This window comes from Sciurus vulgaris (assembly GCF_902686455.1).
Source record: "Sciurus vulgaris genome assembly, chromosome: 3".
Classification (NCBI taxonomy): Eukaryota; Metazoa; Chordata; class Mammalia; order Rodentia; family Sciuridae; genus Sciurus; species Sciurus vulgaris.
The window spans coordinates 1,696,171-1,723,993 of NC_136463.1; the positions used below are offsets into that span (position 1 = coordinate 1,696,171).

General features: G+C 58.4%; 2 protein-coding genes across 5 annotated transcripts in view; one reads left to right on the forward strand and one right to left on the reverse strand.

Moving 5' to 3' along the window:
• The window catches only part of BAIAP2 (BAR/IMD domain containing adaptor protein 2), a 62,182-nt gene extending 45,846 nt beyond the window's left edge, over positions 1–16,336 (reverse strand). For all 4 annotated transcript variants that reach the window (XM_079133431.1, XM_079133434.1, XM_079133433.1 and 1 more), the window contains exons 1-3: positions 16,190–16,336; positions 3,959–4,034; positions 1,274–1,360 (exon numbers count right to left, since the gene is read on the reverse strand). In XM_079133431.1, the coding sequence (XP_078989557.1) occupies positions 1,274–1,360; positions 3,959–4,034; positions 16,190–16,243 (217 nt within the window). In that variant the 5' untranslated portion in view covers positions 16,244–16,336. The remainder of the gene's footprint in view (positions 1–1,273; positions 1,361–3,958; positions 4,035–16,189) is intronic.
• LOC306658426 (uncharacterized protein) lies at positions 16,242–27,047 on the forward strand (the record flags this gene model as incomplete). Its single annotated transcript, XM_079135368.1, has 5 exons — positions 16,242–16,355; positions 16,537–16,932; positions 22,178–22,328; positions 24,144–24,280; positions 25,322–27,047. 5 exons carry the CDS (start codon positions 16,242–16,244, stop codon positions 25,571–25,573), a joined length of 1,050 nt encoding a protein of 349 aa, XP_078991494.1. The 3' UTR covers positions 25,574–27,047.
• Positions 27,048–27,823: the final 776 nt, after the last annotated feature.

A 27,823-nucleotide genomic window follows, 5' to 3' on the forward strand; every position in this document is an offset into this window, starting at 1 on the left:
GTGCAGCTGTGTCCCCAGGCAGGCCCGTCAACCCAGCAGTCTCACAAACACTGGAGGCCACAGGAATCAGAGACCTGGAACACAGCAGTAGGCAGGAGTCTTCACCCAAGGCTGACTTCTGGGCAGGGCATGAGGCACACAGAAGAATGGCGTGCAGGGTGGCACAGGCAGCTGTGAGCGTGGCGTCCCTGCTGAGGGCCAGGGTGCAGGAGGCAGGCCCCTTCACAGCACACCAACCTGCCCACACAACCAGCCTTGCACTGGCCACGGGGCACCACAGTCCCTGAGGACAGTCAGGAGCCTGAGCCAGCCCATCCTGTGTGCCCACATCAGCCTGCTCCAGTCTGAGCATCTGCACCTGCTACCCTTGCTGGCCAGACCTGAGGACCGACCCCAGGACGGCAGGGAAGCTTCCAGGGATAAGGAGACCAGGTGAAGAAAGTCTATCCTCTGTGCCCGAGGCTGGGAGAACCCAAGTGGCTCTTGGCCAGGTTAGGTTTTCTCATTGGTCCAAGACCAACTTGCTGGTCACAGCCCACCCCAGAGCTGCGACTGAGCCCAGACCCAGCTGCTCCAGGTCCGCCCTGTGGCCACAGCATCCCTGTGAGGGAGGGAATCCCTCAGCCACATCAGCACCAGTGCCGAGTCAGGAAAAGCACAGAAACGACTCCACCCAAGGCTCGGCTTGCACCACCGTCAGGAGTCTGCGACCTCCACAGCGCGTCCCCGGATCGGGTTAGTAACACGCGCGCCTCCTCGAAGGTTCACAAATCAGGAGCACAAAGAAGAGAGCCCTCTGCCTGGGAGCCCCAGTCTTCACCCACTGGATCCCTCCCTTCCCCATCACGAGGCACAGGCACGCATGGCACATCTGGGGGTCATGCCCCCAAGGCTTACACCCCTGTCTCTTAATTCACGGCAGGAGTGATTCTGAAAGTCAGCAAATGCCAACAGCCCAGTAACCTGCCACACAAGCTCATGGGGTCACTGTCCAAATTCTACCGACCAATGTCAGCGGGGCTGTGTGCGCTTCCTCAGCCCAGGCGCTCCTCGGGGTCCAGGGGCCCCATGCAGTGCAGACTACCTGGTGCACCCACGTTCCACAGGGTGCCCCTCGCCAGCTCTGAGGGTGCTGTCATTTTAATCTTTTCTTATTTGGCAGATAAAATATCCCAAATTGAAGAAGGGCCAGGTACAAGACAAAACTCTAGACCCGCCGGGGTTCCTCCTACAACTTAGGGCCCATGAGGCTCTGTGGGGCCTGGGGGCTCACCGAGTTCCTTGGAGCCCTGACTCTCGCTGGCCAGCTCCCCCATCTTCACCAGGGCATCGAAATAGCCTTTGGCGGCGAAGGTCACACCTGAGAGGAAAGGAGAGAGCGGTTACCTCCCATGCAAGGTGCTTGCAGCAGAAACGGCCACTGCAGCTCAGGCCAGCTCCTGCCTGTGGCTGGACCACTCTAAGAGCACTCCAGCTGGATCCTACCTCAGACGTCACCCTGCTTCTTGTTGATATTCTTATTTCACTCCAATCGCAAAGGCTCCTTTCAGTTCTCAGAACACAGTGTTCCGTGCAGGTCCAGCTACTCCCGCCTGGTGCTGTTTGATGAGGGGGAGGGGCTCTGCTTTAAGTGCACTTCACACAGAGGCGACCCGGGCAGGACACCACAAACGTGGGGCTAGGAAGCTGCGGTTTGCTCTAAGACACCAGCCGAACCAGAGAGAGCGAGCCATTTCTTCTGTTTCTGGATCCCAGAATAGGGCCTAACGGGAGTGGGCCACTGCTCAGAGCAGCCCCTGGCATCCCTGGGCCCGTTAGACCAGAGATGTCTCATGTCTGTCACCTTGAGGGAAGGCCCATTTAACCAGCAGTTAAAAAAAGGTTGGCCCTGCTGACCCCACCCCAGTCAGGGGAGCAGCCTGGGCTTCCTCCTGGTAACTGGCAGGACCCTCTCCAATGCTTGGGGTGGCTGTTGGATCCCTGCATGTGGGGAGGGACCTCCCAGGCTGCACACGGAGCAGGGCCCAGTGGCAGCAGCATGGCTCCAGTTCCCAGCAACTGACCACATCTTAGTCATGGTTCCCAACTTAGTGCACGTAAGTCGTTCTGTGCACAGGGTCACGTACCAGGGGCCGTGGCATTTCTGTTGCCTGGGAGTAGGGGCTTCTTAAAGTGAATGGGACAAAAAGAAGCAGAAGCCGAGCACTAGGGAGACCAAGCGCTGCTGAGGCAGTGCTGCTGGCCTGGGCAGCTGAGCTCAGTCCTGTGAGACAATCAAGGAAAACAGGAAGAGGAAGTGACCCTTCTGAATGTCCACAGCCACAGTAACCTTGCGAGGAGGGGCAGAAAGGCCAGAAGGAAACTCATGCCTGGGCAACAAAGACTGGAGGGCACGAATCAAAGTGGGAACTACAGGCTGTGGCCGCTGCTGAGATCCACGGAAAGGGTATCAGTGACCACTTCCAGAATGCAGGACACCTGGGGATAGAATCCAGCTGCCAGGGGAGAGCCACACAACAGTAGAAAAGACTCCTCCATGGTTTTGGTCAGCAGGCGCCCCAGCCCTTACTGGTCCACAACATCCGAGTCCCACTCCACTAGGGAATGAGAGGCTGGTGCCATTCAAGGTGTCTGGAAATGACTTTTGCTTGGGAAATCAGATTGCAGCGTGCTGTGCCCAAGACAAGGGGCAAGCCCAGCTGGAACCCTCCCCTCCTGGCTCCACCCAGAAGACTCTTGCCTAGTGAGACTCAGCCCAAGGCAGCTCCTCTTAGGACACATGCAAGCTTCGGGCAAGTGGCACCACAGCAGGGGGCAGGCAGACTGACCCCCCCAGGAGGCTCAGGGTACCACTTCCGTGCCCAAGGGGCTCCTCCTAGGGGACGGTGTCCTGAAGACCCTGCAAACTGACTCTCCATTTGAGGGGCCAGGACAGAATCCATGTGCACCAGCAGGCAGCAGCCCTGTGATCTGGGCCTCTGTGGGCCCCTGGGGCTATGCCGAGGGGCAGAGCGGGATGAATGCAGCCTCCCTGGCAGCCACAGGGGACCCTGCAACATGTTCTTTTTTCTCTTTTTTTGCAGTACTGGGGATTGACACCGGGTTGCTCTACCATTGAGCTACTTCCCCAGCCTTTTCACCTTGAGTCAGGGTCTAAGTTGGCCCGGCTGGCCTCAGGCTTGCGATGCTATTGCTCCAGCCTCCAGGGTCACTAGGGCTGCAGGTGTGCACCAACACACCCCACTGAAGCCACCATGTGCACGCTGTAGGCAGGGGGCACTTCAGGGAGCCCTGTCCCCTTCATGGCCACCCAGAACATGGAGGCCCTGCAATACTGGCCAATGCCACTGGCTCCAACAAGCTGAGGACGATGGGACACTCCTACACTCTAAAAAGAAAGGCTTCTCCCTGGTGTGGCCCAGTGACATCATGGAGACTGTTGCTACTCCCCCTCCTGAGTCCAGGGAGAGTGGGTCTCCAAACAGCACAACTTGGTCCTGCTGGCTGGAAAGACCAAACACACATAGGGCCCAATGGTGTGGGAGGCCCCACCAGCATCCCGTCCCTGGGCACAGAGGATCACGAGGAGCCCGTAAACTCAAGGGCTGAGCACTGCCACCCCTAGATCCTGAGGTAGAAGCTGCAAGGGGTCTGCTCACCAGGGAGAGGCTGCAGGCCCCATCTAAGGCCACCAGAGTGCCAGTGGCGTCCTATACACCCTAATCTTAATTTCCATGTAATCCCGAAGGACAGACATCCGTAGCTCCGGGCAGGCCTGCCCAACAGCAAGGAGGTGTAGTCACCAGGAGCTGGATCACGTTCAGAGCTCAGGCTTCCAGTGGGGTTTTGTTTGGAAGACACTGACCCCCACGGCTTCCACCCAGGCCCCAGGGGCTGAGCTGAAGTTCGCCTGCAAAGTCAGGGATGGTGAACCCACAGACCAGGGCTGCTGCTCTACCTGCCAGAGCTTTCTCGTAGTTCTTCCCCATGGCGATGAAGTTGCGCAGGCTGGGGTTAAACTGCTCCATGATGGTCTGGAAGAGAGTAGAGAAGAGTGGTGTCACCAGTGTGTCCACCCATGACTCTGGGGTGCCCAGTCACAGGGAGGAAGTCCAGGGTGGGTACTAACTTCCGATCCCCACTCGAGACCTGCCGAACACCCTCAGGTAAGTGACCTTGAGCCTGTGGTTCACATCTGCACCACGAGGCAGGCACAAACCCACGTGCACAGGGTGTCTGCAGAGCAGCAAGGGAACACCCTGGGCCACACAGCACTCAGATCGCACTCAGATGCATGGCTGCCCAGGCGCCACTGCCCAGCTGGCAGGGCTGAGTCAGCCCTAGGAGGCTGCCTGCCGGCCACACACAAACGCTCAGCAACGCCCCCCACGCTAAAACCCTAACTCAACACATCAATTACCAAACATCAACTCTGATTAGCACGATCCACAGCCTGATCTGCAAATACCACGCTATGAATAATCCAACAGGCTCCGGATCTGTTTGCCTGACGGACTGCAGTCTCCTGCCAATATCAGCAGTTCTTAGACTCAAGAAATTAGATTTTCCCTGTGAAGGCCAAATAAATGTTTTAATTACAAGGCATAAAAACAGGCGCACACAAACAGAGCCAAATGAGAACTCTACCAGCATAACACACACCAACTATCGACAGTCACCCAGCCAGGGAGGGCCCCGGGAGCAACTCCGAAAGAAAACCCTGTCTGGCCACATCCTAAGCCTTCCGGTGGCTTGCCACGCTGGGAGGTTGACCCTTCCTGAGGAAGAGGAAGGGAAGCTGCCTGGTTCTGCTGTGCGGGAGGCTGTGGGGCCTCCGCCCACCCAACCACAACCTGTGGGCGGGGGCAGTTCTGTCTCAGCTCCTGTCTAGGCCACAGGGCACCAGTGGGGCAGGTGAGAAAGGCATCTGAGGACAAGAACACCACTCTACAACATGGGACCTGGCTCCAGAAAACGCACTGACACGCACTCCACCACCTGCCCTGAGGGGTAGCAGCACTAAGACCTATGTTCCTGGGGACAGAGGCTCAGCTCTGACCTACCCATAGCTGCGCGTAGTCCTGGGCTTGGGGACCCCTCCCCGCCACACCAGGGCCCACAGCTCAGCAGCAGGGACACCTGCACACCGGGAACGTGACCACGCTGCTCACCAAGTCCACAGGGCAGGTGGCCCTGCCTTCCTGGACACTGCACAGGTGTGGACACCAACTCATGCCATCCTAACGCCCACGTGCACAGTAAGGATGCAGCAGCCACCCAGCCAGGCAAAGCCCCACAGAGCCAGTGTCTCCGGAGGGAAGGCGCAAAGGGGTCACACACACAGGCGGGGCCAGGAGGCTTGGCAGCAGAGTGAAGACAGGAAGGGAGGCGGCATTCCAATGGTGGTAGCTTCACCCAGACAGGACAGGAAGCTGGGGGGCTGGGGGTCTGAGCAGAGTACTGTCAGTCAACTGACTGCTCAGACTTTAGTGGAGGGCCCAGGGGGACATTAGTAGGCACCCCAGGAGGCTGCTCAATCCTGATTAAGACGGGGAGGCAAGGCGGCTCCAACGCGGCTGGATTCCTGGGCTGCACATAGGCACTGCCAAGTGGAGGCAGGTAGGATGGGGGCACATGCAGGCCTCTGATCTGGACTGGCAGGTATGGTGTGCTGCACACAGGCTGGGGACCAGGGGTCTGTACCACTGGAATCCCAGGGGTGCCTGGGAATGGGGCAGGGATACCCCGTAGGTAATGGGATGAGCCAGGTGTGGAGTCTGGGGGCATGGACATAATCAGTGCCCTGAGAGTGCTGGGAGGAAGGGAATGAGCTCTGGGCTCCCAGCAGCATGTGCAAGACCTGCGCCCCAGACCCCTGATACAGAAAAGTGCCACAGGTGGGGACTGCCGCACAGAGGTGGGATGCAAACCCAGCAGGGTGATGTGACTGATCAAGGTGCTCCGGTGCGGGTGTCCGCAGGCTCCTGCAGGCTCACCTGTGCACACGCATGCACTGACTTGCCTCAGATGTGCTTCCCACCATTTGGGAAGAGCTGGCCGCAGAGGGCCCTGCTCATGAGATCCCAAAGAGTCTGGCTCCAGGTTCGTGGCCCCAGTGTCACCCAGGAGCAAGAGGATCCTGAGCCCCATTAACATCCTGAGTGACAGGAGAAAATACAAGAGCCACCCAGGGCCAAGACAGAAGGGTCCCTGAGGTTCCACTTCCTCAGCAGCTGAGCTAACACACAAGGATGTGAAGAGGTGGGCAGAGCAGCACAGAGAGCCAGCCAGGCCACCTGGGCACGCCATGGCCACCGTCTGCTGAGGGGCCAATCATCCAGGATACACAGGAGCTGCTGTCTCAGCCTCAAGGCAGTGGCAGAGGCAGAACACCCTCAGCTGACACTCCGAGGGGGCCAGTCCCTGCTGAGGAAGGCCAACTCCTCCTTCCAGCTCTGCATACAAGGCCCAGCCCTGGCCAGAAGAGTGGGCCCTTTGTGGAGCCATGTCTTGGTGCTCCAGGGGAATGTCACCACCCCTCCTCTGGGTCATCATGGGAGGGACCCAGTGATTGGCAAAAAAAACCAACCTCTCTTGCAGGGATCCATCTCTGGCAAAAGGGACATCTCTCTGAGCTCCCAAGTCCATCCGATCTTTCCATTATTTTGAGCTAGTGGGCCAAGCTGCCCCTATGAGAAAACCAAGATGTGCCCAACCTGCCCTCGGAGGCCCAGAGTGGAGGCTGCTGCACCCTGCCTCACAGCCCCCAAGGGTGAGCACACCCCAGGCCCACCTGGCTGACTCCTGGCCCAGGGGCCTCTTCAGCCCCTGCAGGTGCCTACCTCAACTACCTCACCCCAACCACCTCCTCCCCCAGGAAAGGACACAAACCCCACATGGAGGACAGCCAGAGCAACTGCTGGGCTGTGGAGAGAAGCAGGTTCACGGATCTGTTCTCTTTACAAGCATAAAGAGGAGGCTCCTCAGATTCCACTGGACAGCCTGGAGAGTGACCATCTGCCAGGCCAGTGAGGACAAAGGGCAGACAGCAGCCATCCCCACCTCCCCCTACTCAAGGGAACAGGGAGAGGGCCAGAGTATTTATAGAAAGGAGGTCCGCCAAGGGACTTTGCCCTTGGGCTCCTGCGCCAGGTCCATGACTGCCAGCCCAGGATTCTGTCCACTCTTTGGCCCTGGCTCCTGCCACGGTCCCCATCCAGCATTACCTAGCAAAAGACACAGGGACGTCTGGCCATGTCTGTGTGCTGTGCACGTGTGTACGAGGTGCACGTGAACACCACCTGCCCGTGCAGCGAGGCGAGACACAGCTCCTCTTTGCCCATGAACACTGGGGCCGGGGGCACCGGGCGAGACCTGGCTGCCTAGGACTCTCTCCAGACCCACCTTACAGGAAGCCAAAGTAAGGTTTAGGGCCTCAGGGGGCCTGCCCTGACCCAGTTCCTTGTGGAGCCAAGTCCTGCTTCAGCACTAGGCCACCCAAAGGGCTCTCTCCTCGACGGCACCCAGGCCATCCCTCAGAAGGCACACTCAGCAACCGTCAGAAAGCACTGAGGGCGAGGCAACCTGCTCCAGGAGGCTCCCACAGGAAGGCCCCACGTCTGCCCACCTGCTTCCAGCAAGCACTAGGGCAGCTTCCCAGGAGCCCAGGGCTGCTGGCCTGCCTCTCATGACCCCCTAGTCGCCCCACCACTGCTGGAACTCAGCAGCAGAAACAGTACTAGCTTCCCGGCTGGCAGCCCTAGGGACCTTATCCGGGTCTCCCATGGTGCCACTGCCCAGGTAAGATGGCTGTGCAGGCAGATACAGGCCCCAAGGCATCACGGCAACCCTACCCAGGATTCCAAGGCTCCCGGGACCAGAAGGGTGGGCAGGACAAGGACACACAGGAACTGATGGAGCCCAGCCCAGGAGCCTGTGGCCCACACGTCCAGTGCATGGGTGGTGTGTGGACAGGCTTTCCTGGAAGACTTCCCAGGGCTAACTGTCATAAGGATACAGCTCAGTCTCCCCATGCAGGGGGTGTAGGTGGAGAGAGGGTGGCGTCCATCCTCCAGGGGACCACCTGCTAGGGCCTCCCCAACAAGGAGCACTGATAGCTCAGGATCTTGGGCCAGAGTGCTGTTCATAATACAAGCAAAACTGGGGGGGGGGGGTTATCTTCTAAAAACTGGGAATGCTGGGGATTGAACCCAGGGGTATTTTACCTCTGAGCTACATCCCCAGCCCTTTTACTCACTTTTTATTAGGAGATGGGTCTTGCTAAGTTGCTGATGTTGGCCTCAAACTTTCAATCCTCCTGCCTCTGCCTCCTGAATTGTTGGGATTACAGATGTGAGCCTGGCAAGCGCTGGGAGGGCTGCCTGGAGGAGGCAGGCCCTGAGCCGCACCTCACCTGGTCACCGTCAGAGAGGCAGGAATGGGAGTGTGTGTCAGAAAGTGAGGAGACAGATGCGCACTTCCAGAAAGAACAGGGTCCTTGGTGTGAGGAAGGGTGTCAAGGTGGCAGAAGCCTGCAGGCTCCAGCTCCAAGGAGAGCAAGGGCAACCCACCCTGCACCCTGCCTGGCCGGCACTCAGCCTCTGTTACAGCAGGAACCAGTGAGGAGGAAGACCGCGGTGGCCACACAGCCATGCGTGCTCTCCACGGGCTGCTCCCACTCGTGAGCCCAGACCTCAGCCCGAGGTCTCCCAAGCAGCCTCTGAGTGCTCTGCAGCAGGTACCAAGTCCAAAAGACCAGCACCTTCCTGGAGGAAGAGATGCCCTGACCACTCGGAACACAGAAAAGGGAGGCTAAGGGGTCACCAGGTTTGCAAAGGAAGCCTCATAACAGAGAAGACAGATGGGTGGACAGCAGAGCCCAAGGCCTCCTGCAGCCAGAAGGGGACCCGGAGGGCGGTGGGGATGGCGCCGTGCCACACCACAGGCTCTGACGGGGCCTGGGCAAAAGCGGCTCTGCCGTCCCTCTGGAGGGGCTGCCATCATTCATAGAGCAGCTCCCACGTCTCTGGCCAGGTGCCCAGACGTGACAGGTAGGTCGACTCCCATCAGCAGAGGTCCAAGAGAGGTCTTCCTCCCTCATCCCTGCCTGCCCCACCAGCAGCATCTGGGAAGCCTAGGAGAGACCATCTGAGGCTGCAGCCGAATCTTGGATGGAAACCACAAGGGACTATGTTCTGGACAACTCTCCAGCAGGGCTTTCCACAGGCAGGGCACAAGGTCCACATGGCTGCTACACGGGCATTCAGACCTGCAGGACCCCAAAGCTCCCAAGTGCCTACTTTCCTTCCAGAGGCCCTTGAAACCTGCACTCACACACCCAGTTTTGTCCAGGGGTCTGCACCTCTCAGGTACCAAGTCTGACCTCTCATGCATGAGGTCCCCAGGCGAGGTCCCTAAAGGCAAAAGCCACACCCAGGGCCTTGAATGGCAGGCACCCAAGTTAGGCCCCACCCAGGGAAGTCTGATGTGGGCACACACTGCGGGGTTTGGGTGGTGGATTCCAGGAGAGTGAGGGTGGAAGCCAGGCCTGTAATTCCTGCCCCACTTCAAGAGCAATCTCCATAGGAAGTGGATACCACCTGTCACTCCAATAGCAGGGGCCAGATATGGGACCAAAGAGCCTGGCCATGTCCTTCCTGTCTGAGAAGCAAGTCCTGTCCATCCCAACCTCCATGAGAAAAAGGCCCCAGCAAGCCTTGCAGGCCTGGGTCACAGAATTCCCCCCTGGGAGTCCAGCCTGTCCTGGGGAAGTGCACACTCAAACCACTTTGTCTGTGGGTAACCTCAAGGTGAAGCCATGCTCCCAGCTGAGTATGTATGATGACACCACAGTGTGGGCCTGGGATCCACCGTCACAAGACAGGACTGCAATTTTATTGAAGTTGGAAGGGATTTGAAATAGGACCAGTGGATAGGTCACCACCAGTAGGGCAGACAGCACCTAGGCCTGTCCTATGGCAAACCAGCTCAGTGCACCTCCTCCATAGGGCAGAAGGTGGACGGGCTGAACTGTGCCCCTCCCAGAACTCATATGCTAAAGCCCTAACCCCAGCACCTTGGTGACTGTACCTGGAGATAGGATGGCCTCAAATTTATGATCCTTCTGCCTCAGCTGCTGGGATTACAGGCCTGTGCCATGGTGCCTGGCTGGAGATAGTCCTTAAAGAGATCAAGAGTCACTAAGCTAAGCCAATCTGGCTACCTTAAGGCTAGGACACAAACACAAGGACCCGGAGGAGACATCTGTCTGCGAGCCCAGCAGAGAAGCCTCAGGAGGAAGCAACCTGGCCACACCTAAGCCCAGACTTGGGCCTTGGGGGACTGAGAGGATAAACTGCTGCATCAGCCATCAGTTTGGGACACTGGGTTATGCAGCTGAGCTGACTATTGCTGGGCCGTCCCCCGACCAGTGTGACGAGGCCCCACCATCAGTCCTCTCGTCACCACTGATTACACAAGGGTCCAGGCAACTGCCCGGCCACTCCCTGAGCTGTCCTCCCCATGAGGAAACTGGCCAGGTCCGACAGGGCTAGGATTGCTGCTGGAAGAGAAACTACTGATGAGCAAACCAGAAGGCGGTCCTGGAAGGCTCTGGGACCAGCCGTCTCCCCAGTGACCTCGGGTCAAGGCTCAAGAGCTGCTGCCCCAGACAGGAACACAGGCCCTTCTGCACACAAGAATGGGCTGGCTGTCCCTACCTCCACTGACTGTTCTCTGAAGAACTTTCCATTCCACGTGCTGATAGCCCTGGCCACTACTGACCCAGAACTCTATGTGCCAGGAAACATTCTATCCCCTCCCTGAACTACTGATGAGAAGCGAGGACATGGGAGCTGACCATCTTGCCCAGGATGCCAGGGACTGCTGAAGCACAGGATGCAAGCAGCACCAGGACGCCAGGGCCTGGCTCAGCCCCCTACCAGCTGACCAGCGTGGGGATGCTACTTCACACAGGGGGCTCCCACGCAGTTCTCTTCCCACGATCCCCAGGCCACCCCTGCCACTCTTGTCCCACTTGGGCTTTCTGGTCTCCCTGACAAAGCCCCGATCATAAAAGCACCCAGGCCTCATCAGGCAAAGTGTTTCCCACTAACATCTGCTTTGGCCAGCCTGTACCTGAGCCACCATGTCCAGGAACTGAGGACGGCTGAGCCACTACTCTTGACAGCTGAAGAGAGTAAACTCACAGCAAAGGTGGACAGTGACTCCCATGTGACCTCTCCAGAGATCTCACTCTGGAAAAAGGGAACTCCCTCACCCCCAAGTACTGATGGGTCCCTGTCACAACCTGGCCTCTGTTCCAGGCCCTAGGAATCAGTAAGCCCCTAGGTATCAAGCCAAGTGGGTCCTGAATTTGCAAACATGGGTCTCGGGGGTACACTACGTGGCAGGGTAAGGACTCTCCATATGAGGAGCCTGGGACACCCAGGCCACTCCTTGAAGAACCTGAAGCTAGGGCCACCAAGCACGGTTCAGAGGTACAGCTGTGCCCCCCCCCCCCCCCACTGTGAAGGCCCCTCCAGTCATCTTGCAGCTGGAGAAGTACAATCTGAAGCCAGAAATGACTCAGAGCTGAGGGGTGGCAGGAGGCTGGAGGAGGGTGCCAGCTCGGTCCACGCCCGGCTGCAATTACTCCAGCGCAGGCAGCGGATCGCAGCGCAGCGCTGTGCGGGGGAGGCTGACAGCCACTCTGCCACCTGAGTGCAGGCCTTCCCGGGAACACAGGCTTCTCCACCGGGAGGCCTCAAAGAGCACTGCTATGACGGCGGGCGGTGCAGGCAGGTCCTGGCTCAGTGTACCGGGCAGAGAAAGAGGAGAAGCCAGCCACCCGTGAGCCAGGCCTGGGGCTCCCCTTCACCCAACTGCCTTGGTGTCCCCACCCCACAATGACAGCCACAGGCGATGCCAGTCAAGGGTAACCAGAGGGGAGAGAGCAATGTGAAGCTGAGTGGGGCCATGCGGTGCAGGCCAGACCTGCCCCTCCCATCCTATGGTGACGCTGTGGGTGCTCCCTGAGCACCGACCAGAGAGAAGGGTGAGCTGGGCTCAGTGGGCCTCCTCGTGCTCAGGGTGGCCATGGGGCAGGGCCCAGCCCTCAATGCCTGGACCTGCGGATGCCTCAGTTCAACAAGAAAAATACAGCTCCTGAAGTGCCCACCTCTCCCCTGCCAATGGTGTCCACGGAAGCCCAGAATACCAGCTTTCATTCTGACCTTGAACATCAAGGCCAGTCAGCCCCACTGGTCAAGCTGAACTCCCCAACAAGTCACTCACTTGAGGCAAGAACCACTGGACAGCAGGCATGAGCAAGCATGCCTGGACCCAGACCAGATAGCGCAGAGGGCTATACACCAGAGCCCCGGTGCCCCTGCAACCGAGCGGGCACACCCACCAGTACAGGACGGCTGCACGTAGCAGCATGCCAGGCACCGGGCACCTGTGAATCAGCCAGGACAGGACCTGGGGACAAGGCTGGCCAGCTCCAACAAGCAGCCCTTTGCTGCCCTGGCTGCCCCACGAAGGGGACAGGATCCCAGAGCCACGGCTCAAGTGCTGGTGGTCAGGCCAGCAACGTGTGGCGACAGGTGCTAAAGGTAAGGAAGGGGCATCCTACTGAAGATGGCACCAGAGGGGCTGGGGCCAGAGGTGCCTCCAAAGGACACACAAAGCACCACTCACGTGTGCACACAGCTCACACGTGCACGCGCACTCACACCCGAGAGCGCCACTGCCAAATCAGACCTGTCAGACCCCACTTCACATCTCTTCCTGGGCCTGCAATACTTAAAAAAAGGGGGCAGTCCCATCGTGGCGTGAGTCAGCTGCAGAGTTCAGGGGCCCAGGCTGCCTACAGCTCCCTAAAACACCCACCAAGAGAAGTGGGTGGGATGTGGCAGGGAGCTGTGCAGGTGGACCCTTCTACTGAGTGCCTGGGCCAGTCCTGGCCAATCACACCAGCTTCAGGAACCCTGAGGCACCTGCCATCTTCAAAGGTCAGCTGCAACACAGCCAGGCCAGGTCCTACACAGTGAGAACAATCGGATGGCCTTTGGTGACCAGCCCAACCATGCTGACCCAAAGCTCTGGTGTCACGCTCCTTCAACAGCACCTAGTGACTTGCTCCTGCTAAGCTGCTCCCCCACACTGCCACATCAAAGAAAGCAGTCAGCACCATCCCTAGAGAAGGTGCTGGAACTCTCACCTTCAAGAGTCTAGGGTCACCCAGTGCTGCTCTAGAAACACAAGACTATGAGAACACAAGAACCGACCACCTTTCCTGGCCCCACCAGGAGCCACAGCCAGGTGCTCCAGAAACCCCCTTCTGCATGCAGTGACACTCAGAGCACACCACGTGGAGGGAGGGTCCTGAGGTATCAGGCTCCCTTAATTCTGAATGGCACATAAGTCATCTGGTGGGGCAGTAGACTCTCCCACCCCCACCCAGCACTCTGTCCCTAGATCCAAAGGCTGTCGGGCTGGCTCTGGGCTCTGCCTCCTGCAACAAGGAGGGAGGGGCCTTCCTTCCCTCACTCTCTTGTTCTCTGCAGGGCCCAAGGATCTGAGGGGGAGTTCCCAGTGGACCTCAGGAAGGTGTCCTGTTTTTCTCCTCTTCATCTTCCATGAAATTCCCCGAGGACATGGCTCCCAAGGGAACTGAGCCACCAGGAAAGAGGTCGAAGTCTGCCTTAAGGATTCTTCCAGGAGAAAATCAAACTGTACATTTTATTCTCAATTTTTAATCAGCAGGGCCAAGGACAAGACTTCTTTGCCAAGGTAGACACCACTCTGAACTGCAGTTGAGGCAGTGAGAGGGCCAAGGCAAACAGCTGAGCTGCATCGCGGGTGACCCTGAGCAGAGCCACAGCCCGGCCTTTCCAAGAGGCACTGCCAGCACTTCTGCAAGCGCCAAACCAGGACCAGGAGCAGCTTCAGCAGGAGCCAGAGTCAGTGTATCCCCGGAGAGCACAGAGCCCTGCAGTGCCTGGACCAGCCCAACCGGCCTAGATCAGCACATGGGTGGCTTCAGCTGTGTCCTGACAGTGCCTCAGGATGGGCCGGGTTTCCACCTGGCCAGCAAGCCAACATGCCCAACCTGTACTAGTACTGCCATGGCACTGTGGGCTCCCCCAAACACAGAGAAGTCATAGAGCACAGGACTGGAAGACTCAGAAGTCAGCCCCAGAAGGACACCTATGTGCAAAGCCACACATGATGCCATGCAGCGAGTGGAGCTGGTCACTGGGGCAGGAACCATGGGGGGAGCAGCCTGTTTGTGTCCAACCTCACAAAATCCACTGAGAGCTCATCACCACCGCCTCACTCAGGAAAAACCAACCACTGGCCCACCAAGTACTACACACAGAACCTGCGTGCTCATTGTGGACCCCAAACTTGCTGGGCTGCAGCCAGAGGGACCCCTGGTCCTGACAGTTTTTCTGCCACTGTGACAGAACTCACTTCAGACGTCCAGATGAATTACAGCTGCATGTGGGTGAAGCCACAGAGTGGTACCTGCAGGCTGACTGCCCCGGTGATGAGTACTATTAAGGATGACGGTGGATCCCCCAGAGCAAAGCCAAACCGTGCACCCTCCCGAATCTCATCATTAAAGTTCCTGTTTAATGATTTCAGTATAAAAGCAAGAAAAATAGGAGAGAAAAGACTGACCAGCAATTCTCTTCCACCTCCTGCAATAATGAGCAAACCGTAAAGGAACTAATGACTAATAATTTAATAAACCTCCCTCCCTTGACAGCATGTGCTTCCACAGAGCGACAAGACCAGAAACATATGCCAGAGTCTACGTGATCCCAAACATAAAACCCTAAAGACTGTTCTGAATCCTGTTTACCAGCAACTCTAAACATGGCTACAGAGCTGCTTTAGCCCTCTCCCCATGCCCCCACCGGCCAAGGATTCCTCCAGACCCATGTAGCTGCAACTTTAAAGCCTTTATTAAAAGCTGTATTAAAGTATAATCTGTCTCTGAACTCCAACTGAAACCAAAGGGGCCACCCCAGAAGCCTCCATCTGGCTGTCGGCAGCCAGAGTGAACAAGTTAAGAGGGTTTCACAGGCCACTGGCTAAGAAGGCACAGCCATGGCTGGTTAATACAATTAGAAACTGTTGCTCTGAGAGTGGGTCGCAATCCCATTCAGTGGCCATGAACCATCCACTGCACGCAAATACCAGCTACTCTAATTGCCAACCTTTCACTTAACCTTCAGACCCAGTTTTGAAATAAAGCACATTTTTGTAAGAAGACTACCATGGACCAGCCAGGACAGGGATTTTCTCTTGAGAAAATGCCCTGGGGAACTGCAGTGGGACCGGTGCCATGAGGAGCCTGGAGCTGTGTTGCTGGAGAAAGAAAACCAAGAGCACACCATGTGTACACAAGGCACAAACACGACTGGGAAAGGGGTGGAGGAGCTTCCAGGGGCTCTGCGGTGCTTAGAGGGGAAACTGTCATTTTCACAGATGAGGATGTGAATGCGACTCTTAACACATATCACAAGCAAAGGCAGGCGCGTCAGCCTCCTACACAATTAGTCTTCTCCCTCCGCGGTTACATAAGATGATGGATTATCTGTCCACCCATCCAACCTGCTGGCGCTCGACCTCCCACCTTGGGCCACGTCCATTAACACTGGGAAGGAGTTGTGGAAAGGAAAAGCCTGTTGAGAAGTGCCCAAAGGCTGGCTAATCGCGCCTGGAAGGAAGAGTCCCACCGTGCCACCGCGCCACCGCGCCAATCAGGCGCAGGGCAACGGGGCCGCGGCGGCCTAGGGCCCCCACGCTGCCCCTAGCCCCCAGCTCCACTCCGGTCCGCTGCGGCCCGGGCCGGTTGCGAGGGTTCCCAGGGCCAGACGCGGCTCCGTCCCCCAGTACGCCAGGCAGGCGCACGGAGAGGCGCGCGGGGGCCGAGCAGCGCCGTCGGGGTGGGGATGCCCACCAGGGGCAGAGGCTGGGGGCGGTGCGGGCAGCGGCGGGCGGAGGAGTCTATGGCGGGCGCGGACACCTGTGACCAGCCCGAACTGGGCTCACCAAGCTCGCACCGCGAGGCCCCGGCAGGAAAAGCTCCGAGGGCCCCAACTACTCTGCCCCGGGGTCGCCTGGTCGGGCCCGAGCGCACCAGGACGAACTCAGCTCAGCGCTGGAGGCTCACCTTGTAGACATTTTCCGTGAGCCGGTGCATTTCCTCCGAGCGTGACAGCGACATGATTCTGGGTCCCGGCTGCACCACAGACCGGAGCGGGGGCGCGGGTGGCGGCAGCGACGACGCGGAAGCAGCAAAAAAAGGAAGCGCGCGGACCCGAACCACAGAACGCGGCGTTTGGCGGTGGCCGCTTTTATAGCCGCTGCGCACCCCGCCCCGCCGCAGGCCCCGCCCACGCGCCCCGCCCACGCCGCGCCCGGATCGCCGCCCCCGGCCGTCCACCCCCGCCCCGTTCGTCGCTGCTAGGCAACCGCTAGGCCCGCTCCTGCGCCGCCCTTCCCATTGGTGAGTTTCAGGGATGGGGGCGGGAGGCGGGATCAGGGGCGCGGCACTGCGACCAAAGCCAGGCGGCGATTGGCCAATGGTGGTGTCGATCCGGAGGAGGAGGCGGAGGCGCGGCACGGGCTGGGGCCCCGGCGCAGCCTGAGGGGGCCCAGGCGACAGCCGGGCTGGGGGCGGGGAGCGGGGGCGGGGTGGCGCAGGAAGAGGGAGCAGAAGGTGGGGGAGGCGCGCGGGGGGCGCCGGCGCGAGCGCGCGTGGAGGCGGCACTCTGCGAGGCGGCCGTCGGGCGGCCGGCCCGCGGGCCAGCGGCCTGGCGCCGCGGAGGGTCCCGCCATCGGACGCCAGAGGCGCCGGCTGCCCGCCACGAGGGAGAGGGCCGAGCTCCGGGCGCCAGGAACGTGGGCTCGCGGGTGAGTCAGCGCGGCTGGCGGTGACCCCGGCCGGTCTTCTGTGGGGAGGGGACGGGGGAGGACCTGCACCCTGGGCGAGGACCCGGGGGAGGGTTCCTGGGACAGCACCCGAGAGGGGCGGGCGGGGAGCACTTGACGTAGGAGTGGACCCTGGTTCGGCCAGAGGGCCCTGGGCGAGGGAAGACCCGGCGGGCGTCTGCGGAGAGGCGAGGGGGCTTGGGGAGAGGATCCGGGAGGGAGGCTGGAGCCTCGCGGTCTGGGAAGGAAGGCCGTCGGAGGATCTGCCGGGAAGCTGACCAGGGCTGTGTTGGCACACGGGGTGCCTAGTACGATTCCTTTAGAGAGATGTTTACATAAATTAGATGAACGTAGAGGAATTATTTGCCTTACGTTGTAAAACACCACAGCTGAACGTTCCCCTTTAATTATGCCTGACATCTCTCTCAGTATCCCATTCTTGGATAGCCAGTCACTCATTCATTCCTTCTGCAAGAACAGGCACCCAGAGGACAGGAAATTCACATGGCAGATGACAGACTCCTAGACAGACAGCCAGGGACTCAGGCAGGTCCCCCTGCCCAGCTCTGCTTCGTGTGGAGGAAGAAAAGGGAAGTGGGATTCAGGAGCACAGGGCGACGCTGGCCTCTCCCTTGGCTTCTTTCCTTCCAGCAACGGGCCCCCACCTTCCCCTTTTCTTCTTTGCCTCTAGTGTCTTAGGGTACATCCCTGTGTGTTTATTTTCTCAGATTCTTTTGGTTGTAAGTGACAGAAAGGCAGCTCAAAGTGACTCTCACAAATGAGGACGTATATTGGCTCATGAGACTGCTAAGTCTCAAGCCTCATCATCTCTTTCGCCTTGCTCTGGACCAGCATGGTGCCAAGCATCCTGCACCCTACTGATGTTAACAACAGGGCCCTAGGACTGACCTTCACCCACCTAAACTCGGTCAGGGGCCAATAGTGGCAGGAGTCCCTGCTTATCCAAGGAAAGATGGAGGTTGGCAGCAGCAACGGGGGAGGGAGTGTTGCCTCACTGCCTGGGGAGAATTCCCATGCACTTTCTGCTCCCAGAAGACACAAGACAGGAGGGGGGGAGCCCTTCCAAAAGAGCTCCCAAAGGTGGCCCACTTCACCTTCGGGAAGCTCCTGCAGTACTTTCCTTGGCTGCTCCCCCTGTGGTCGCCTTGCTCCTCTTCAGGGATGAAGCACACATTCAGTGACCAACTTGGAACCCAGCCTGCCTTCTAGCACCTTCAGGCCTGGGCCTATACCCTTCATCTAGCAGCTGGGCAGGAGGCTGGACACCTGGAACAGAAGCCAGCAGCGAGAAGAAGGCCATTGGAAACCCTGCAGAGAGTGAGAATGAACACACATCTCACCTTGCACTTCACAGCTCAGGGCAGGACTACCTGGGCATGGAGGACAGTCAGGGCCTGCCTTTGTCTGCTCTGCAACTCTGGCCTCCAGGGACATGCACCCACAGTGTGGGTGGTGAGGTGGAGGGGTTGTGTACCAAGGTAAGAACTCAGGTCCCGAGAGTGGTAGATGGGCTGACAGACTGGGTATCTCCAGATAGCCCCCACACCAGCTCGAGGTGTTTAGGAATCTGCTTTTGTCCTGACCCCTTTTAATTTGGGAGACACTCAAAGCTCTTTACAAACCTCACCTTGTTCCTTTTCCCTGATTCTGAGAGTGTTGAGCGGCCGAGGAGTCTACTTATTTTACTAAAAATTTGGCAATCAGCGTGGCTAGAAAATTTTGGCCCACATGTAGGATCTCACCCATCAGCACACCCACTGCACAATGAGCAAAAGGAAGCCATGTCAAATGTGAAAGTGGTGACCCTTTGCTCTTCCTGTACCCTCTCAAGAGGAGTAGTCAGAGGTGTCACCACCAGGCCCACAGAGACTGCCAGCCACACACCCTCCCAGGCCCACTGCCTTGCCCGGGCCTGGGTCTTCCTGCACTGCACTGGGGGAAGGCTGCACAAGTCCAGGTTCTGGGGCAGGGCTGGGAGCAGACTTCCACAAGTGAGCACCTCATCAAGAACCACCGAGGGCAGAGACAGACAGGAATCCACATGCTTCTCACTTTCCCTCTCCCTTGTGAGTGCCCAGCCTCTTCTGGGCAGAGTGTCCTCAGGGGGCACTGTAGCTATGGAGCTCTGTAGCCCCCCAGCTCTGAGCTAGAGGGTCTGCTGCCCCATGCACCTGCACCGTACTGCGCAGGGTCAGAGGCAGGAGAAACCTTGGGCCTGAATCTGACCCACAGTGCGTTAGCTGCTGACCCCAGGTCAACAGCATCGGGTGGGCAGCTCTGGAGAGGGGCTGGGGTGGGGATTGTCAGTATGCATGTATCCACCAGTTTATTTTTAGTTGTGTTATGTAAGTGGCTTCATCTCAACGTCACGTAGGAAGGGGGGTCTCAGATTTAATTGCAGGATGACAGCCTTTGCATCTCAGCAAGCTGTTCCCCTGGCAAAGCAGTACAGCGATTGGGGGGTTTGCTTAGCAGAAGGGCCTTTGTGAGGTGACCACCCAGCGAAGCCTTAAGCTGTTTTCTGACTTGCCCACCCGACTTCAACTGAGCTTGGTCTGAGAGGGTGGCCCTTGTTGGAGATCACAAGTTCCAGAGCAGTAGAGGCCAGAAGACAGGAGCAGGTCTGCATATTTCCAGGGCAGAGCCAGGAGAGTCGTCCTCTACATCCGCCCCATCCCCATGCCTACTTCCCTGCACACCAGGTCCCTGGACCAGGTCACCAGGCAGCACTGTGTGGGGAGTGTTATTTTCCGGTTCCTAGACCCACAGGACGGCCAGCAGCCTTCTTCAGACCAGCCGACCAGCCACGTACCAGCAGGAGCACGCTGGGCTGGGGGCTCTCTCCCCCGGCAGCAAGGCTGTCACCGCTGCCTCCAGCACCTTCGCTTTGTCCAGAATGAAGGGAAGGGCCTCATTCCCACATAGGCCGTGGCCTGCCAGGGGCAAGAAGGACAGGCGAGACAGGGTGCTGGCAGGCTGATCAGGAAGACAGTTCCGGGAGCCAGTTCCTCCTGCATGGAGGGTGGGGCTGCTGTGGTTCCAGGCCCTTCTCACAGCCTTCCCAGCCCCCACGCGCTGAGGCCAGGCCGTGGAGGCACGAAGAGCCAGGAGAACTGGACCTGGAGCTGGTGAGCCCTCGTGTGTTGGGTTAGACAGGACACCGAGGAGACAGTCAGGTTAGAGGCTGCCCTGTAAAGAGTGGGTGCCTCGGGAGGTGGAGTCCCACTGACTAGGAACCCAGTGTCACTGTCACTGCCAGCTGACAAGGGCAGCACCAACAAAAGGTCATGGTGACGTGACAAGAAGGGCACATTACCTATTGCATATTCTCCCCCAAGCCCCTGTCCAGTCTCGGAGGGCAGGCTATAGAATCCCTGATCACTGCCATAGAGAAAAGGGAAGTCTGAGAAGCTGCAGGCCCACGGGGGCCCAAGGAGACAGCGAGACTAAAGGTCACAAGGCATTCTGGACAAAAAGAAGACCCTCAGTAAAAGAGAAACCTGAATAAACTATGGACTGAAGTGAAACGAATCGTCATCGGCTCACTTCATTGTGACAAAGGCACTGTCAACAGTGGGGGAAACTGGGCAGGGGGGTGCTGTCTTTGTAGTAAGTGTTCAAATCTAAAACTGATGTGGAATTAAGCCTATTGAAAGGAGGCAGCAGTGTGGACACAAGCCCCCAGTTCGCCTGCAGGGATCTGGAGGTGAATGCCTGCCCTCCACCTGGAATCTGCTAGGCCCTGCATCCCCTCTGTGTCTACTGTGGTCAGCAGTTGGAGAACAGCCCCTGTGGTCCTGTGCTGTGCAAGAGGCCTCAGGGCCTTGGCTGTGCAGCCCACTAGAGCTGAGGTCATGGGGCACGTGGGTCCAGCTGGTGGCTTCTCCCTCCTGCCACCCAGGTGTAGGCTCTCCCCACCCTTGTTCCTGACCACATCTTAAGTTTTTTGTCCATGACCTGACTTGGTTCCAGGGCTTTTCTCCCTGACCACAACATGGGCCACATTTCTGACCATAGAAGGGGCAGATCCATCTGAGCACATCCAGTGGCCTCTGGCGTTACCTCCCCTGGGATGGAGACACAGAGGGCAACTGGGAAGCAGATACAGTTCCGAGCTGTCTCCAAGGAGACTCCATGTCTAGAAGGTGTGGGCATGGCCTCCCAGGCCCTTTAGGGCCCTTTGTGCTTGGTCCAATGTCAGCTCTTCTAGAGAGGTGGCCTGGAAAGTTCCAACCCAGGCTTGCTGCAGCCTCCAAACAGGCCAGGCTGGGAGGGCAGAGGGCTTTCTGCTGAGGGTGGGGAGACAGGCTGTGGCCTCCCACTGGAGTCTGCCCTGCTGCCCTGGCAGGGGGCGGGGGTTGCTGGAAGAGGTTCCCCAGCAACCAGCCCCTTATGTAACCTGCACATCGCATCGGCGTGACTCCAGGTGCCGTGGGAGGCAGCGTGGGGGTGAGCACAGGGGCTTGAACGAGCCTTGAGCTTCCTCGGGTGCTTCTCCTCCTCTTGTTGCATCCCAGCGTCATCCTGTGTCTGCCAGCTCGGTCACCCACTTACCTATCAGAATACATTAAGTGACAATGCAGACTTAAATAACTCCCGCAGGTGACAGGCCTGCCATGGAGCCCTCTGCAGCCAGGCCCTCCTGTGCCAGCCCAGGTGAGGCAAAGAGGGCCGGATCCAGAGGAAGGACAGGTGTGCCTGAGGAACAGCACTGGCTGCCTTGGCCACGTGTGCAGAGCCAGGCCAGGTAGTCGGAAGGGGTGCAGGTTAGACCTCGCGAGAGGCTTCAGTGCATGGCACCTGAGGGACCACAGCCAGGTTTGGAATGAGGGGCATGTGGGTGCCGTGGCACAGTTCTGCCCTGCCTGGGTGGGAAGTTCGTCCCTGTCCAGACCACCTGAGACTGTATGCACCCGGCTCATGCTGGGCTTGCTTGGTGACTAGGTGGACAGGAAGACTGGCCAGGGTTGGTACTTCTGTGACTGACCACACTGAGAGGGTAGCAGCTGCCCAGCACGGTGCGCTGGCTGTGTGCACCTGCTTCTCGGGGCCCTCAGGGTTGGATGGTCGCTTAGCCTCCCCCCCCCAGTAGATGGGAGTCGAACTTGGCTTCACACCCACTGCCATCCTTCATTTACCGCCGAAAACAAAACGTCATCTTTGTTTTCTGATCACTCTGCCCCTTAAATGACTGACGGTGCTTCAGAAGTGGTTGAAGACATTTCTGGATGGGCCAGAAGGATTCTGCTCTTCAGAATCTGGAGTTGGAGGACGACCAACTGAGCGTGTCCCCACGGGTCCTTCCACACCGGAGACAGCAGAGCTGTACCTGCCGTCACCAGCTTTTCCTGCCGGGGGTGAGAAGCCCAGACATTTACATGCTGCTCTGCAGCTCACAGATGGCTTCCCTGCCCAGGGCTGGCTGCTTCTAATTTCGGCTGCTGGAGGCTCCTTGCTCGCTCGCTCACTCTCTTTTTTTAATTCCATGTTTATTTAAAGCCAGATTTTGAAATGTTGTCTTCAACCCTAAAATCTGACTTATTCTTCTTGCGGCAGATCCTAAAACCCCCTTAGGACCCCAAGAGCTTTTGAAGACAGATTCACCTGCCCCTTGTATGACACTGCAAGTAAACATTTGGACAGTTGACAGTGCCCCTTAGAGCAGTTCAGTAGTGTCAACACAGAGATGGGATGTCCCCTGTGCATGGCCTACGTTTCCAGATAAATGAGAGATGGCATGGGTAACGCCAATGAGGGGCAAGAAGCACCCCGTGCGTAGTGCTGGTGTCAGGCTGTCCGGTCATCTCCTGTCACAGTCATTGTACAGTAGGGCCTGGCATGGCCTCCTGGAGGTGGGAGAGGGACGAGATGGGCAGTTCCCACCAGAGGGGCAGCTCTGGTGCTTGGGTGGGCTGAGTCTCCCACCTCCCTCTTCCTTTGCCCAACCTAAAAGCCACAGTTTCTTCCTGCTGAGAAAGCTCGTCTAGAGGGGTCTTCCAGATTAGAACGGGGAGCAGGCCGTGTGTCCACTCGTGTGGGACCGCATTGGACTGCTCTAACGGGAACATGCTGGATAGCCACTCGGTGTTTGCTCAGCATCAGACATAGCAGCAGGACTCTGTCCCTGGGTGTGGGACCCCAAAGACTCAGCCTGTGTGCGCAGGTGTTCCAGAAACACGAGAGCCTCTTGCCTGACTGACATGGCCGTGGCGCTGCCCTTCTGCAGCTTGTGCTAGAATGTACTTGAAGGACCTTAAGAAAGGGGGGCTGTCTTGTGGGACTAGACATAGCGGAGACAACACCAGCTCCCAGGAGAGCCAGCAGGGTGGGCACGGCAGGAGAAAGGAGTGTTTACCTGGTCAGATGCTCCTGAGGAAAGTCTGGAGGCTCATGTGCAGAAGCCATGCTTGAGGCCAGGGCCACAATGCAGCCAGCTCGTGGGCCACAGGGCTACCCTAGGGACAAAGCTGTTGGGCTGGGGTATGCAGACAGGCACAGCTGGGACAGCTGCCCAATGGCTGCTTGAGGTACTGGCCGAGTCCCTGCATGGATGCTCTGCCTGTCTCCAGCCAAGCTAATGCTGGAGCTCTGGGGGCCCAGACGGGTGGGTGCTGTTTCTAGTGAGGGTCCAGTAGTTTCCTAAGGCTGCAGACTCCTGCCAGGGCCGCTATTCCCTGAGAAGTGCGGAGAGCTGGGATGGTATCCCTGGCATGTCTGGTCAGAAACCAGTAAGATTTTGAAAAAGAGTGTGAGTGTTAAGCTCGAGAATGCCACTTCCCAGCAGGCTCCTCCTCTTCTCACGAAGCTGGGAGAGACAGATCTTTTTAGAGGTTCATGGAAAACTTTAGCTGTTCCCCAGCTGTCCAGGCGAAGAGCAGATTCCACCCAGGGGAAAAGAGCGCCTCTGAATGGGTTCAGATGGCATTTTACCCCAGTCACTGGAGGTCCACTCGGTGTGACCTTTGCACACGTCTCTCTGCTGCCAGCTGAAAGGAGAATGCTGCAGGATTTGGCCGCTCGCCCCTGGAATCTGCTGCTGGTTCTCACCCAGATTTGGAGACTTTCCTTGTGGCTGCAGGAGCCAACAAAGCCCTCTGTACCTCGGGACTCGGAGGCCTGGAGCTGGTGGTGCTGGATCCTGTTGTAATCTCGCTTCCTTCTTTGGTTCCTAGAGTTCCCACAGGAAAGCCCCATGCTCTGGATTCTGCGTCAGGAACACAGAAGCCAAGCCTCCGGCAGGGACACAGGCTTGCTTGCTAGAGCCCTAAGTGCCACTTTCAAGGAGAGGGTTTCCTCATGGTTGGAGCAGGTCTGGGACGCTGAGTGACTGTCTACCTAGGAGGAGAGCCCTAGGGTGCGTGTGTTGCAAGGGACCTGCCTGGGGCTTCCGGCCTATGTGCTCAAACCCAGGATGAAGTGCATTTAGGATTTAGCATAGGCTTGCTTGGTGGCAGAAGTGGCCGCAGCCGCAGGGCCCCTCGCCTGGCATCAGTTCCTGCCACTCTGCCCACCCCAGGCCAGGACTGGGAGGAAGGTGGTGATCTTAACCCTGCACTGCCACCTGGTGGAAAACAAGAGAAAAGAGCTGTGGGACACCCACCCCAGAGTGGTGGGACAGGTGTTAGGGACAGTGGCCAGCAGGGACAAGGGGGGAGGCCACAGACTGTGTGGGCAATTGCCAGGTGGAGAGCAGGAGCACTGGGTTCTAGGACCAGGCTGGAATCTAAACTCTGCTCCTGGGAAGCACAGCCTCTGAGCTGGCCGGTCTTAGAAGGGAAGAGCAACACGCTCCCCCAGCCCAAGAGGACACAGTGGGAGTGACAGTTCTGCCCCAGAGCAGTGGGGTAACCAGCCTGGACCTGCAGATGGAACATGTGGGTGCTTCTTGGTGAAGAAGCATGACAGATGCCTGCGACACAGGCACAGGAACGGATGAGCCAAAGTCCCCACCCGCTACCTGCAGATACCGCAGGGAAGCCCAGGCCATTGTGGCTCAGCAGGCAGGCAGGGCTGAGGTTGTCACAGCCGGGAGCCAGGGAGCCAGGCCACTGTCTGCCCACAGGATGGTGGGGCTGGCCTGCATAGCCTCTCAGTGCTGGAGGGAAGCAGAGGCCCGGAGCTGGGAGGGGCCTCCCCCAGGCTGTGGGCCACAAGTGGAGAGCCGAGCTCTGCTGGCACCTCTGGTCCCTTCCTGGCACGGAGCAGGTCTGCCCACCAGACCACACAGAGTCAGACTTGTCAAAGAAGCAAGGGTCACTGGGTTCTCGGGAAGGCTGATGTGCCACCTGAGAACGCTGGAAGAGCTGGGCAGCTGGTCCTGGCCTGAGGACCAGCCTGTTCTTTCAAACAGGGTCCGCTGTGGCTCCTCAGCACAGCACTGCTGCCCCGGCTGTTGCTACTGTCACCGCACCCCTGCATGTGCACCTCCCGCTGCCCCTCCCCGACCAAGGCCCGGCCAGTGGCGGAGGAATGGACAAGAGTGCTCTCTGGCCCTACTGCCTCCTCCAGTGGCCTCCCCAGCAAGCCCAGGCTGAAGAGTCTCCCACGGCAAGTGTGCCCAGACCCCTGTACTGCCCTGCTAAGTCCCATGATTGCGCCCTGACCTGCCAGCTTTCCAGGTCCCCAGGAGAAGTCCGGGAAGGGCATGTGTGGTTGGCATTTTTAAAGTGTCAGAACTTCTCGTGACCACCTTCTCCTCTCTGCCAGCCCATCCTCCCGAGGCTGCTGATGGAAGGGGCCCCCGTGCCAACGTGTCTCACCTGCCCCACCCAGAACCATCAGCCTACGTGGACAGCCCTAGAGCCAGCCCACTCAGGACAAGCACAGGAAGTCTGTTTCCAGACCTAAGCACCCAAGAGGGCCGGAGCAGCTGGCAGCACGCAGGCACCAGGGTGCATTGTACATTCTTGGTGCTGAGCCAGGGCTACTCCACGGCTCCTCAGGCTGTTCTTCGGTGACCCCAACTTGCATGCCAGGAAACTGAGGCTTCAGGAAGGAGCAGCCTGAGGAGCACAGTGCCACTGCAGATGGGCTGACTCTTCACAGTCCCTCCAGGGAGCCCGAGCACGGGCCTGGGCATGTGGGCCTGTGGGCGCAGCCTCACCCTGACTCCCCGTAGACCAGGGCAGCGTCCACGTCTGCACTTCCTGCCCAACCCTCTCAGCTGAGCCCCAGCTGTGGCTCCATCTGTCCCCCGGACAGGTCCCAGCCATGCCCCACTTCCCCACCTTGGGTCACTGTCCCACTGCATTTCCAGCTAACGCGCTGGGGAGCTGGGGCCATCCTGTTTCCTTCGCCTTCCTCCACCAGCCTCCAGCCCAGTCCAGCTACCCCCAATCTTGCCAGCCAGTCCCCTAAATCTCCAGTCTGTCCCACTCTTGCTATGCCTGCCACCTCCACCTCCACCTGGACTAGGGAAGAGGTCTCACATCTGATTCCCTCATATATACCAGCCCCGTGCCAGGGAGGTGTCCAAGGCAGCTCTGACCCACGGCTGCTGCCACAGCCCTGCAGTGGCCATCGTGGCTCCAAGGACAAAGACCTGTGTTCTCGCAGCCAGCACAGCCCCGGCCCAGCGCCTGCTCACAGGCCCCTCACTGAGCTTGTGGGCAAGAGAAGTGACTCAGGGCCCAGAGCCCCTGCCTCCAGTGCGGGCTTGGCAGCTCAGGCCTCCCCTTCCCTGTGGGGATACCTTGCCACCTGGTCAATCCAAACGAGAATCAGAGGTTCTCCGAAGAACCACGGTGCTGCTTCGGGAAGAGCAGAGCACCACAACGGGAGCGCTCTGCCACCGCAGGCCGTGGCGGACCCAGGAGGCTGAGGCCGGGGAAGCCTTCTTTCTCTTTTTTTTTCTTTAAACAGATGTGCTCATCTATCCATAAGCTCCATTACATCAATAGAACAAAGTGGGCTTAACATTTCTCTTAAGAAAATTCAACATTATCAGTTTTCAAGGAAACAAATCAATCTGCCTTAACAAATTACAATCATGAAAATTTAATCTTCTTTGAGGTTATGTCCAAATCCAAACTGCAGGACACTGTTCAGAAAACTTGGAGTGTAAAGTGTTGAGTTCACTGTAGTTCTTGTCTCCAGTGTTACCCAGTGACTGTCCTCCTCTCCAGGAGCAGACACATGCGCTCCGCTGACTTCAGCGAGCTCCGGGCAGAGGCTTGCGAGCCCGGCGTTCCTCTTCCCCGCACTGCGTCCTAAATCCCACCAGCTTGCTCCTCTGGTGGTCTCCGAGAGCAACCAGGTGTCTGGGGGATTCATCCAAACTTCTTCTCACTTCCCCGGATGCCACGCGACCTCTGCCAGCCGTGGACACGTTGCCCTGGCCTTAGTTTCCCAGCACTGGGTGCCCAGGGCGTGAGCTGTGCCTCTGTGGACAGCAGCTCTTTTCCTCGTCCTCACCTCCTCGCTGCCTTTTACCTCCTTCGCCTTTGTTCTTGGGCACGGCTGTGAAGGGGCCTTGTGTTGTCTCTGACTTCTTTCCAGGTGTGAGGAGGTGACACCTGCTGGGTGACTGCAAAGAGTGCAGGGGCCTCTGCCGGACAGTCTCAAGGCTGACTCCTCTCCCAGAGACCCGGGGCTCCCAGCACTTTCCGGCTCACGTGTCTTCTGGCCACTTTTGGTCATGACAGCAGCTTCACCTCGTAAGTGTTTGTGGACCACGACTGGAACTCAGCCTGGCAGCCGGGATGAGACAGCTCTCTCCCTCCTGTGCTCAGACAGGCGCAGCAGGAAGCTCAGCGTTTGCAGATTCTTAAGTGTCTGTGCTTTGCAGATTCAGATTCTTTGATGAAATCCTCCATCACTTACCTACTTTCTCCATTGTTTCCTCTATTTAAAC